The 14,008-nt window shown below is 44.2% G+C and overlaps 1 protein-coding gene across 1 annotated transcript in view; it reads left to right on the top strand.

Annotated features, from left to right (window-relative positions):
* DMC1 (DNA meiotic recombinase 1) overlaps positions 1 to 14,008 on the top strand; it is a 159,457-nt gene that overhangs the window by 14,286 nt on the left and 131,163 nt on the right. The window contains exons 3-4 of the mRNA XM_088455055.1: positions 356 to 502; positions 10,599 to 10,681. Coding sequence (XP_088311181.1) covers positions 356 to 502; positions 10,599 to 10,681 — 230 coding nt within the window. The remainder of the gene's footprint in view (positions 1 to 355; positions 503 to 10,598; positions 10,682 to 14,008) is intronic.

Below are 14,008 nucleotides of genomic sequence, written 5' to 3'. Positions count from 1 at the left end.
AGGATTAATACAGAGTACCTTGAATAGTCCAGGGAGCCAGGTGAGTTTCTGTGTGTAGCTGCAGAGAGAGTGTGCGTGTCTTGGACGGCAGTGGCAGGAAAGAGAGCATATTTGGGTTGCTAGGTCCTATTACAGTCATGTTTCTTTGTTTGGTATGAGCTGGTTTTGAACTATTCAAAATCTAAATCTTCTGGCCCCTGCGTAAAATCCTTAGTGGCACTGAGATTATGTCAATATTGGAGCTCTTTCACAGTCCCTGTTCGACCGCATTGGTCGATCGTGCCTCGAGCCGGCCCTGTATGTAGGACAGAGACCTAAAAAGCAAGCTCCTTAAAACATTTTTTTTACTTCACAGAATGTAGCAGACATTAAAAAACTAAAGTCAGTGGGAATATGCACAGTGAAAGGAGTACAGATGACCACCAAAAAGACCTTGTGTAACATTAAAGGACTATCTGAGGCTAAAGTGGATAAAATAAAAGAGGCTGCAAACAAATTAATAGTGAGTTTTTGCTACATATCATAATATGCAAAATGTGATCTAGGATTTTACTATATAATGTCCAAAACTAAAGCAGTTGTTTATATTACAAGCAAAAATTACACTTAATAGCTAGATTGGAGTAAGCCATGTAATGTGATACCAGAATTCTCCATCTTTCTCTTTTGATTCTCAGTTACAGTAATTATCTAAAATGTTGTGTTTGGAATAGATCATAGGGCAATTCAAGATGTATGACTACTACGAAACCAAAGAAATGTCCTGATCCACCTGCCTACCTTGTCAAAAATTAAATTTCTTAACCTTTAAAGAGGATAAAATTTATATTTTTAGAATCTGAGCATTATAATTGCAATAGAGGGACAAACAAAATGTGGTACATACTGTAGGAGCAGTTTAAAAATCTTTTGAGAGTTAAACTATGCTTATGACTTATTACTCATCTCAACTCTCAGATAACATGTAGGACTGAATTCAATTTTCCTCAAAGTGAGTATTAGCCGCAATGCTGCTTCAGGGGCTATTCAATTGCAGCTCCTCCTGAGCCTCAAGTAGAAATCAGCGTTAAGTAGGGCTTTCTGCCCTTATCGCAGCTGCCGCGAACGCATTAACCCACAGGTCCAGGTACTTATTCCAGAATCTGAGGGTTAACGGGGCTTGTAATTGAATAGCCCCAGGCATAAAAGTCTGAAGGTGCCCACACACACAGCGATTTTTCATCCAGTTTGGCCGATTTCGACGAATCGTGACGACGATTCGGGTAATAAAAGTACAAATTGTGAGTTTATACTCACGAGCACGATGCCGATGCGAGTCCCCGCTCGTCGGTCCTCACATCCTCTGATCTGCCGTGCTGTAGGGCAGATTAGCCAACCTGGAACACGATGGAAGCCATTCGTGAGGGTTTTTTCCCTCACGACAAATCGTACGATTCATCGCACAACGCGGAATTTGATTGACAGCTTCCTGTGCACGCCCCATCGCCATCTTGTGCAGCACCGTGTATGGAGGATGATAGACGCACTTTGGGAGCCTGCACACTGAAGTCTTGTTTTGTTGGAAGTTTGGTGAGTATTTGTACCGTTTAAATGCAACCACACTGACCACCAATATGTGCTCCCCACTGCCCACCAATGTGTGCCCCCAGGTAATAAATACATGACCCAGCCACCGCCCGCCCGTAATGAGGCGGGTGGTGGCTGGGTCATGCATTAAGCTCCCACTGCCCACCAATGTGTGCCCCCAGGTAATAAATGCATGACCCAACCACTGCCCGCCGTATTGAGACTGGCGGTGGCTGGGTCATGCATTAAGCTCCCACTGCCCACCAGTGTGTGCCCCAGGTAATAAATGCATGACCCAGCCACCGCCCACTGTATTGAGACTGGCGGTAACTGGGTCATGCATTAAGCTCCCACTGCCCACCAATGTGTACCCCCAAGTAATAAATGCATGACCCAGCCACCACCCGCCATATTGAGGCGGGCGGTGGCTGGGTCATGCATTAAGCTCGATTGCCCACCAATGTGTGCCCCCAGGTAGTAAATGCATGACCCAGCCACCGCCCGCTGTATTGAGACTGGCGGTGGCTGGGTCATGCATTAAGCTCCCACTGCCCACCAATGTGTGCCCCCTACCTAACCACTAACTTGCAACCAATGTCATGGGGCCACCTAATAAGTAATTAGAAATAGACAAAAATATTTAATCAAGATAAACAAATACATTCCAGGAATATTGTTCATATTGAAATAACATATTATATTAATAATAAACATGTTTAAAAATCAATTCAATACAGATCAAATAAAAATACATTTTAAGTAATATAACAAAAAAATAAATAAATAAACACGTATTTAACAAAATAATCACCATACATTACATTTAAAAACACACATTATTTAAAGCTGGGGTCTTCTACCTTCCGGTCTTCAGCTGTTGTGGAACTACAGATCCCAGGATGCCCTGCCACCCATCCTTGGGAAATAACAGCATGTTAAAACTGTTTTAAGGGCATCCTGGGATCTGTAGTTCCACAACAGCGACAGGCCCAAAGGTGGAAGACCCATGCTGTCAAACAAAGAAAAACAGTATATTACCAAGAAATGAACACATGACATTCCTGTAAAAGAAAACACGATTACAATACCATAACTAACCTTTAAAAACCTGTATAAAATATTAAAACATTAAAATGTTAACTATAACAATATTAAGGACCTCATTCAGAGTCGATCGCTTGCTGCAAGCGATCTCTTTGGATGAGGGCGGCCGCTTACTTTTTTAAGTGCCGCCTTCTGGTCGATCGCTAGGCTGTGGGTTACCACCCACAGCTCTTGCGATCGACCAGGGTGATGGTCGCGATGGTCAAGACCATCGCGACCATCGGGGCTTGCGATGTGACCCTAAGGTTGGGGCTCGTCAACCGCAAGCCCCAGGGAGCTTCCTGCTCTGATCGAGGGAACGCCTCCGTTTGGCCGGCCACACCCCCTGCCCGCCTCCCAAACGGGGCGAGCTGTCACTCACCATCGACAGCTCACCGCCTTTGGTGCGAGACCCGTAGCGAAGGAACGCCCGTCGCTAGCCGTGTCTCGCGCATGCGCACGTTGGAGCCGGCTCCAACGTGCGCATGCCCAGTGGGCAAACATTGACCCGGTTGCGAGCGCTCAGCGATTGCGACGGGGTCTGAATGACCCCCTAAATTTTTAAATCCTGTAAAAAAAAATATTAAAACATTAAAAATGTTAACTATAACAACATTAAATTTAACAAAACTATATACACAAATATTTAAATGTCCTTTTTTTTTCTCTTCATAGATAATGTCCATGGATAGTGAATGTGAATTTGTTACAGGATTCATTGAAATCCTGCAATGGAAAGAGTGTCTGTGGAAGATCGCACAAGTTGGCCGCACTAGAGGTACTTTTGGAGTATACGAATACGTAATTTAGGCCGTGCTTTGTCTGGTCCAGTGAGGGCAAGTTGAGGGTTTTGTTGGCGAGTCTCTGGTAGAAAGCCGTCTGTTTGAAGGACCCACCATCCGAAGCACGGCCATTCTTGCCGACATCCACAAACAGAAATTCGTAGTTGGCATTCACCACTGCCATGAGAACGATGCTGAAGAATCCTTTGTAGTTGTAGTAATATGATCCGGTGTTGGCAGGTGGGTTGATGCGGATGTGTTTCCCATCGATGGCTCCTCCACCAAGCACCCCAAGCACCAGCACGACCTTGTATAATGCTCTGCTGGATGCAGCGGATGAGTCGCCCCAATATACAGATATGTAAATTTTTTCTTGCTTTTAATATCACCAAATTTTATGAATTCTAATAGGTGCTTGCTGCATGGGATAGGGTGGTGATGACGCCATTTGGACAAGGTCACTACACACATGGCACAAGTACACATTGCTGGAAGCCGGGACCACAATGTATACTTGTGCCATGTGTGTATTGGCCTGTTCAAACTGGCGTCTGACCCACCCTATGACATACAGTCAGCTACCTATTGGGATTCATAAAATTTGGTGATAATGTTCTTTTGTAAAATTGTTATAAAAAAAGGATATTGCACACAGTTTAGTGCACACTTTCAGTTGCCTGCAGGTAAGTGCACATTGTACTAAATGCAGGCTATTTTTTGCTTTATGTTGAGTAAAAAATAAAAAAAAATGTTTTCTTTAGACAAGAAACCAATGTGTGATGTGTTTTTTTTACTTACCTTGCAATACTGGTAATGTAGCACTTTAACGATGGCTTTGCAGGTCTCCGGAATGATGACGCCCAAGGACTGAGGTGAGATGTGTCCCAAACTTCAGGTCTTCAAATGACCTTCCTGTAGCCAGGTACCTCAGGGTAGCCACCAGTCTCTCTTCAGCAGGGATTGCCCTCCGCCACCTTTTGTCCTGTCTCTGGATGTGGGGTATCAACAGATGCAGCAATTCTTGGAAGCTGGCGTCATCCATGCGCAGGTAGTTCCGATAGTCCTCCGGGTTGTTCTCCTTGATCTCCATCAGCAGGGACATGTGAGTGCGGGTATCCCTTTGTAGAAGCCACTCCTTGGTCCAGCATGCTCTCGTCCTTCTTCGCTGGGCCCAATTCCTAATCTCCCGGACACCGGCTTCAGCGACCAACACTCTACACCGATAGGGATGCAACAGTACAGAATTCAGGAACAGGATAGAATGCAGGTAGGTAGCACACACTTGCAGGTAGAATAAACTCTGTAAAAGGCAAGCCAAATACAAAGACCACAGTAGCCAATGTACAGGATTCAGCAGGAATACACCTAGCTTCAGCTAGTAGCAGAGCAGAATGTACACAGAGTTTGAAGGGTGCATGCTTTTTATACTCCCTAGATAGCCCCTCCCATTGTTATGGCTATTTAAATTTCCCACCAATAGTCGAACCTGTTTTTTTTTTTTTTTTTATAAACTCATGATTTGTTATGGCCAATCTCACGATGCGTACGATCCGATAGATCATGAGATCGTAAAACAGATTGGGTGTCTTTTTTCTAAAATCGTGATCACGACGGCAAGGGAGCTCCCGTGAAAGTTCATGAGGAAATTGGACAAGAAATCGGATCGTGAGCACATCGGTATGTGTGTGGGCACCTTCAGGCTACAACCCTTTCCTTGTGCGGGAAGGAAATAAGGCTAATTTAGTCTGGTCCTTAAGGGTATGTGAGTTTGGTGCGAGATTGTACTCGTCTATGCTCGCTACGAGTTTGGTGTGAGAATGCATAGCAACTCTACGGATGTATTAGCCTGCGAAGATACCTACCTGCGACTTCAATTGGTGCTGCTGTCGTAACTTGTGAAAAATTTGCAATCCACCATCAGTTTCAATACTTTGAGTGGGTTTAAGATCTCTCCATAGCAGGCACTGGATAAGTTTGACATCAATAACTCTTCAGTATATAAGCCTGGTTTGCCCCATTATACAGTAAGGGTTTAGAAGTATCTAGGTAGAGAAAGGACAGAGAGCAGTCCTGTCGGTGGTTTTGTAAGTGGATAATACAATTACTGATTCATTTGTCTTTGTGCTCTTGTCTGTCTAGTTTATTATATATTGTATTTTTTTTATCCTTGTGTTTTCTGTCAGTTTGTTTGTCCTGTGTTCTTTGTGTGTGACTGCTGTGTGCTAGTGTCTGTTTTTTTTTCCAGGTTTACTGTAGTTTGTCTTAATCTGTTGTCTGATGTGATGAGTGGTAGGAGGGTGGAAGCTGAGTTTAGTGACGACGAGAGGCTGGTATCTTGAGTTAGTTGAAAAGGGTGGCAAAAGAAGAGGAAACAGAGTGAGCTCCTGGCAAGAGCAACGTGCGGTTCACTTATGAAGATAATTGTGCACTGGTACATGCAATGTGCAATGTAGGATAGTCTGCTAGGGATTCAGACACACCCCACATCCCTTGCACACAAAAAGGCCTTATGGCAGGGCATGTGTGATGCAGTTAATGTGGCGGAATGAATGAGACATCATGTTGACAACTGCCGCAAGCACTTCTCTTGTGTGAAGAGACAACTTAAGAAGAAGCTGTCGGAGGAGCTGCATGCAGCCAGAGGCACTGGTGGGAGTCCTCCACCTTCGCGTTGACATCACCTCATACGAGGAGGAATTTAGACAGATCATCCCTCCTGAAGTTCCCCTTGGTGGCCATGTTGAGGAAACAGATCGGGTGCCCTCTCAGCCACAACCTGGTGAGTAACACTTACTTTGCAAATATAGCATTTGTATTTTTGTTTTAATATAGTATTCCATGCTAAGCACAAATTATGTCACCATTTCCTATGGTTAAAATTGTTAAATAAAGTACAGTTAAATATTTTCAAATAGTGATGTCTTCCATTTTTCCACAGATGCCCAAGCCAGGAAGAAATTACCATCTAAAAGAAGGCATCCTGCATCATGGATGGTGCAATAGCTGGCGAGTAGATCTGTAACAAATTGGAAATCATTGTTAATATAATAGACTTAACATGAAGGCCCAAATTTAATTAGTCACGATAGACCATTTCCGTGGGTTAACGTGGCCAGACAGAATTCTTTTGATATTCAATGATATGCACATATTATCCTGCGTTAACTCTCCATAGAAATTAATGTGACTTCTTGTTTGCAGCCCCTGAGCAGGTGTAAATTAAGGACAAACCCCCTATTTATAGAAAAAAAGTTTGGATAGCACCCCCTCCCCAAGGCTGCCAAGAGAAATCTTGGGCCCTGGTACAGCAACTTCCCGAGGTCCCCACTGGAGGGGGTGCAGCCACAGCATGTTGGGGTCGATGCTGCACTTCTTTGGGGGGGTGTCTCACACGTGAAGCAACCACTCACAGGAGCATGATGATAATGAAATGTTGAAACTGGTGTTTTCGGGAATTAAGCTGCAACTATACAATGATCAATGGGCCTCACAGAGTTACAATCACCCTCCAACCATCACCCCAGCAGCAACCTGACACACTCCTCCTGCGTAACACCTCAACCTCAACAGGACTTAGAGATACCATTTATTAGCCCTACCAACACCCCAGCAGCACCCAGAGTTACACTCCCACCCCTCTGACCAACCCCAGCAGCACCCAGAGACTTCACTTATGCCCTCTACCAACACCCCAGCAGCACCCAAAGTTACACACCCACCCCTCTGGCCAACCCCAGCAGCACCCTGAGACACATTTATGTCCTCTATCAACACCCCAGCAGCACCCAGAGTTACACTCCCACCATTCTGACCAACCCCAGCAGCACCCAGAGTTACACTCCCCTCTGACCAACCCCAGCAGCACCCAGAGACACACTTACGCCCTCTACCAACACCCCAATCTCGGCAGCACCCAGAGTTACCCTCCCCCCTTAACCAACACCCCAATACCAGCAGCAGTTACACCCCCCCACCTAACACCAGCAGCACTTACATACCCCTTACCAACCCCAGAAGCAGTTACATACATTTACATACCCCTTACCAACCCCAGCAGCTCTTACATACACTTAAATACCTCTTACCAACCCCAGCAGCACTTACATACACTTACATACCCCTTACCAACCCCAGCAGCACTTACATACACTTACATACCCCTTACCAACCCCAGCAGCTCTTACATACACTTACATACCCCTTACCAACCCCAGCAGCACTTACATACACTTAAATACCTCTTACCAACCCCAGCAGCACTTACATACACTTACATACCCCTTACCAACCCCTGCAGCACTTACATACACTTACATACCCCTTACCAACCCCAGCAGCACTTACATACCCCTTACCAACCCCAGCAGCACTTACATACACTTACATACCCCTTACCAACCCCAGCAGCACTTACATACCCCTTACATACCCCTTACCAACACCAGCAGCACTTACATACCCCTTACCAACACCAGCAGCACTTACATACACTTACATACCCCTTACCAACCCAAGCAGCACTTACATACACTTACATACCCCTTACCAACCCCAGCAGCACTTACATACCCCTTACCAACACCAGCAGCACTTACATACCCCTTACCAACACCAGCAGCACTTACATACACTTACATACCCCTTACCAACACCAGCAGCACACTAGTTAAAAAAAAAAAAAACCTTCCTTACCGGATGCTGGTGATTGCTGGTCTTTCAGTCCAAGTTGTCCCTGTACTGCTCTCAGGTTCCCACAAGTTGCCACAACAAGCAGCAGCCACGCACAGGAAGCAGAGCTGAAGGAGGGAGGCGGAGCTTCTCCGGCTCAGCCTCTGAGGCTGCTGCTGCTCCTGCCAATTACAATTTAAAGAAAAATGGTGCATGCTGAGAGAGCCTCGCGAGATGATGATGTCATCATCTCGCGAGAGCATCAGTCGATTCAGGTCCGCAGCGGTGGGACTTGCAGCCTGCTGCCTGTTTTGCAAGTAAAGTTAGTGACACTGACACACACTGTGTGTGACAGTCACACAGACAGTGCGGCCATGCCCCACTTGCCCTCCCTTCCCCCGAACTGACGCCCGTTGTCTGCAGTGATTGGAAAAGAAGAATAAAGAAAAAATAGGTTGAAATAAAAAAAAAAAAAAAACGTGATGTGCTGCGGGCGGCCCGGGCCCGGGTAATCTGTACCCCCCCCCCCCCCCTCTCGGCGCTCCTGCCCCTCCCCTCTCAAATGATAAATAATTGTCCAATAATTACATGTCATTTTTTGGGATGATATTCTTGAAAAAGTAGAATAGTTGGTTACATGATGTGGGTCAAATATATAGGGGTGTTGTTTTGATGGGACTCGTGTTTTAAGCTTGCAGACAGGAGCTAGAGGTGTTTTTTCTAAGTGGCATAAAATGATACATAAATCACCTTACAGCCATTTTATGCATCCAAAAATCATCCACAGCCTTTAAAGTGCTGAAAATCGCTTTCTACCTATTACTTTTCGCTGTTTCTAAAAAGTGAAAAAAAAAGCAATTTGTCACCATTTCATCCTAAAATACTTTGCCTTTGGCCGCTAATAGCCTTTTATGCGGTTATCATATGTTAGATGCAACATTTTTGTGGTACAGTGTGAATTTGCCATTTTAGCGCAGCTAATACCAGGCAAAATGAATGCATGGTAAGTGCATTAGTTTAAGGCATGGTTAAGTTAAAGCACAGTAAACCAATATACTAGCGTGTTTAATTATGTGTTACAGTAACTGAATTTACTTCTGGATTTATGTGAAAGTGGAATGAATACTTAAACACTTGTTTTTCCAGGACAATCCTACACATCTCGCCACCAGCAGAGATGGATGCTAGGGAACATGAGGAGCATATCATCCTCATGGTGGTTGATCCAGAAGAGCCTGTAGAGGAGAGGGCAGACAAACAGCAGCCATCTACATCTTCCCCACAGCAGATGGCTTCCCAGTCAGAACCGCTGCCAAGTTTTGTGGAAATGTCCCAATTCCTGGCTGATTTTCAGCAAATGCAGAGGGACTTTATGCTGACACAGACCTGACAGTGAAGCCATATTTCATCAGAACTTAGACAAATGGCATGGACCGACTCCTCCACAATCCACATTCATACAAATGGCTAACACAACTGAGAAGGCAGGCCTCACTAATGTTATTATGGAGCAAATACAAGCTGTAGTTATGCTGCACCGAGAGACGCTTGCGCACCTTGAAAGTGTATCTGCACCATCAACAGCAACTAGACAAACAACAATTCCACCAACTTCTGCTCCCATTACTCCACTCCACTAATATAAGGGATGTTTATGGGCACAGATGGGGACAGACATGGTAAAATATAAGGTTACATTCCGGTAAATGTATTGTATTTTTTTATGTATTTTGCACATTTTGTGTTTAGTAAAAACTACATTTGTATTTTATTTTTAGAAATCTGTATTTATTGTAAATAAATTACATTTTCTATTCACACATTATAATAACCAAGCACACAAATAACTTTTATCATTGGTGGCAAACTTAGTTTGGCCAGCACTTCTCATAGGTAAATTACTATAATTTCTAAACTGTCACACAGACGTTACATGTCCTCTGGTGAAGTATTTATAGAGTTTACATGTGTTCTAATCAGCCACATATGTGTCATAATAGTCCTTAGATGCTAACTTTCATTCTTCTCGCTGGCCTTGGGGCCGTCTATTGTTTGGCGAGTCAGTCTGGCGAGTTTCCAGCAAGTTTACAACTCATTGCCTATTACATGTGGCTAGGCGTATGTTTTATATGAGAAACATCTGGAGGGTTGTGTCACAGCGAGAACGGTAGATGCGAAAGTCTGGCGAGTTAGCATGTACTAGTATTCTATTACATATGGTGACTCCAATCTCGCAGGAATATCGCTGGAATCACACATTTTTCAAATTCACATCCTATTATATTTACCCCTTAGTCTGACAATTCTCTTCTCTTGCATAGGTGGGTACAAATTAAATGTATAGTAAATTCTTGTAGTAGCAAAAGCATTTGAGTAGCAGTAGTAAATCATCTTAGATGAGAAGTTACCAAAATGAAATATTTCAGTAAAATAATTAAATCAGAGATGACTATACTATCTATAATATTACAATGATCTTCTTTTCTGTATGATCCGTAGGAACCTGGTTTTCTTACTGCCTTTGAATACAGTGTCAAGAGGAAGATGGTGTTCCATATCTCTACTGGAAGCCAAGAGCTTGAGTAAATCTATTGGTGTTGTTTAAAATTGGGCTCTGACATGCTTTGCTTTTGCGCTTATGAAAAGCAATGTTAGAACATGGAACCAGGCTTTATGTTGTTTTTTTTTTAAAATTAATTTTATATTCGTTTTAGTAGCTTATTTAAAATATACCCCTTTTACACCAGAGCTAAAACCCGGGTTATTGCTGGGTCTACCCGGGTCGCAGCCCAGTGTAAGGGGTTCCTGAAAAATAATCCGGGTCAAGTGACCCGGCAATACAACCCAGGTACCTACCAGGGCCGGACCCAGGATGGACCTGGGTAATGGTGCAGTGTAAACGGCGCAACCCGGGTTATGCGACCTGGGTCATGCCTAAAATGAGCTGATTGGTGGTTGTGGAGCAGTCACCTCCCACTTTTTATGACCTCACCAGTTTAGCAGGGCAGACCCAGGTTCAGTGTGAATGGGGCTGACCTGGGTTGCAACCATGTCTAAAAACCCAGTTCGGACCCAGGTTTTTGGTGGAAAAGAGGTATTAAATTACTTTAAAGCAAATATAACTGCAGTAAATAAATATGTTAAATAGTAATGTAACTTCTAACTTTATACAATATGCATGTTTATAAAAGGAGGTGTTACAAGTGTAGTGGACAACTTATGGTGCGTACACATGTAGCGATATAAAAGCGATTTGAACGATATCGTTAAAATCGTTCATTTTTAGGTCCCTACCAACTCACCATCGACCAGCGATGCGCGGCCACGTATGGACGATAGCGATATTGTCCATCGGCCCTGCGTGCAGGTCAACTTTCTCGATATCGAGCAGGTTACTATAGGTACCCGCAATCGTTGATCGCGGGTCGCTATAGTCGTCGGTGATCGATATCGATCATCCAGCACACCAGGGAGGGTGCAGGACGATCAGCCAGCAATATCGTATCGCTGGCTGATTGCTACGTGTGTATGACCATTAGATGTGGTTTAAGGTATGTTGAGAAACTTTAGATTAATTAAAATGTAATTGCAAAATGTGGCACATTTACATTAGAGTTTAAAGCATAGATATAGCTTGTTCTACCTTGCTCCCAACCACTACATATGCTCTGGCTGTTTGGTGCCTTGAGGTATAAATGTACTGCTGAAGTGTCTGCACAGGACATCTTGTTTTAATATATCATATGCATAGGGATGGCCATCAACCATCATGATTTACCACCGATGGTCGGTTTTTCTATCATTGTCAGAGATCCAATGACATGGGACTCAGCCCCGCCTCCCCCATTGTGCCACTTATCTTAGACCTCCTTCCCTGATTGGCCCAGCACCCACTGTGTCTGAAAAGCAGGGATGTCCATAGTTGGGTGGACATGATTCGTTTTCCATCGGTGGTTTTAAAACGTCAATGCTAAGCACCAATTGCACTATCAATGGACACCATCGATGGTTAACCCTCCGATGGCCATCCCTAGACCAGCAGCATTTAGGCTACTGCAACCTGAATCCCCATGTGGAATGGAAAGCAGAAGTGTCAGCCCAATTTCCTTGAGAGCTAGCAAGATTCTAAGGAATCTTACTGGTTCGCTGTACCTTGGAGACTACGAGGAATAAAGATACACAACCCAGCTCAATGTGCAGCGACAGGGTCTGGCTTCTATTTTGAAAAAATATACTTTATTTTAATTTCTACTTCAGGGTCCATAGAAGGTCTACAGGAAACCTTGGGGTATAGGTGATGACGAAGACATCCGGGGACCATACAGTTAAATTTTTTCTCCCAAGATGCAACGGGGCCTCCCTCTATACCGCGCCCCCACGCCGGAGGCTCCTCAGTTTCGTTTGGTACTAACAGTTCTGAAAATGTAAAGTTTTTCTAAGTGCGGTCAGCGTGAACAATCCAGTGGAAATTTGCATGGCTGCATCATCACCCCGCTGGTGCTGAGACGCCGGCACTGATTCGTGCCTCTCGGCGGACCTCGGGAGTCTTGGCTAGCAGGGACCCCGGAGGACTCCTAGACTGTGGCTGGACGCTAAGGGGTGCAGGTAAGTGACACACACCACGGTGGTGCGTGCCGAGACACAGTTTTTTTCCTCCAGGGTTGGGGGACACCCTGGGGATGACAGCAAGTATGGCCAGGCACGGAGTCCTGCGTCCACACTAAGCCACCTGGGACTTGAGACTGGAGTTTTCTTTTTTAATTAGGTGTTTTTTTATTGATTTTCAAAAAGAAAAACAACAATTAAACAAACATAAACCAAACATAAAACAAAATAAAAAGATATTAAAATAGCATATCTTTGATGTCACATTATAATAGGCAAACAGACTGGCATACAATAGTTAAATATAACAATTGTCTACCTATATATAATTTATTTATTTTTTTCCCCATTTTCTCGCACACCAATAAATGATTATGTAACATTATTTCCCCGACTGGTACTATTGGATAACAGATCCAGATGTATAATTGGAGACAGAGAGCCGGCGATGTGAGTTCCGAGCATGAGCAGAGTTAAGCCATTTAGCCCATATATGTTCAAATTTAGATTCAGCGTTTCTAGCCAAATAGGTATATTTTTCATGTGCAATTGTGGTAGAGACTAAGGATACCCAATCATAATACTCCGGCCCTGTGGAGGCCATCCAGGAGCGGCCAATGCAAACTTTAGCCAGCATGCAGACATTCAGTACATATTGACGAGTGTGTCTATCAGTCAAATGATCATTTATAATTCCAAGCGTACATACAGTAGGAGTAAGAACAGCCCGCGGAACTCCTGTAGAGGAGATTACCCAGAGTATTTTTTCCCAGAATGACAATCTGAGGACAATCCCAAAGCAAATGCCAAAAGTTAGCCAATGGAGCACTACATTTAGGGCAACTTGAGTCCGAGCGTCCACCAAACCTGAACAGGTGATCAGGGGTTAAATAAACTCGGTGCAACAGGAATAACTGGATTTGTTGGAAACGAATTGAGGTGGTAGCTAATCTTGGACATCCCAATGCAACCTGCCATGAATGTTCCTGTATTGCACCCAGATTAACCTCCCATTTAGCTCTGAGAGCTGGCAGATCGTCATGGTGATGAGCCTGCATTACAAAGGAGTAGGCACGAGAAACAAAACGACGAGGTCCGCTTATAGACAAGAATTTTTTGACAGGGGAATCTTGAATGTTTGGGGGAGCATCAGGGAATTGAGTTGCTAGTACATGCCTAATTTGCAGGTACCTAAAGAAATGTGACTGTGGGAGGCCAAATTCAACCTGTAACTGACTAAAGGATTTAAGCACTCCTGCAGTATATAGCTGTCCCAAGGAGACCACTCCCCATCTGCCCCAAAT

The sequence above is a fragment of the Taudactylus pleione genome, unplaced genomic scaffold, assembly GCF_031769625.1.
Source record: "Taudactylus pleione unplaced genomic scaffold, aTauple2 ptg000642l, whole genome shotgun sequence".
NCBI lineage: Eukaryota > Metazoa > Chordata > Amphibia > Anura > Myobatrachidae > Taudactylus > Taudactylus pleione.
This window is presented reverse-complemented; position numbering and strand designations above follow the sequence as displayed.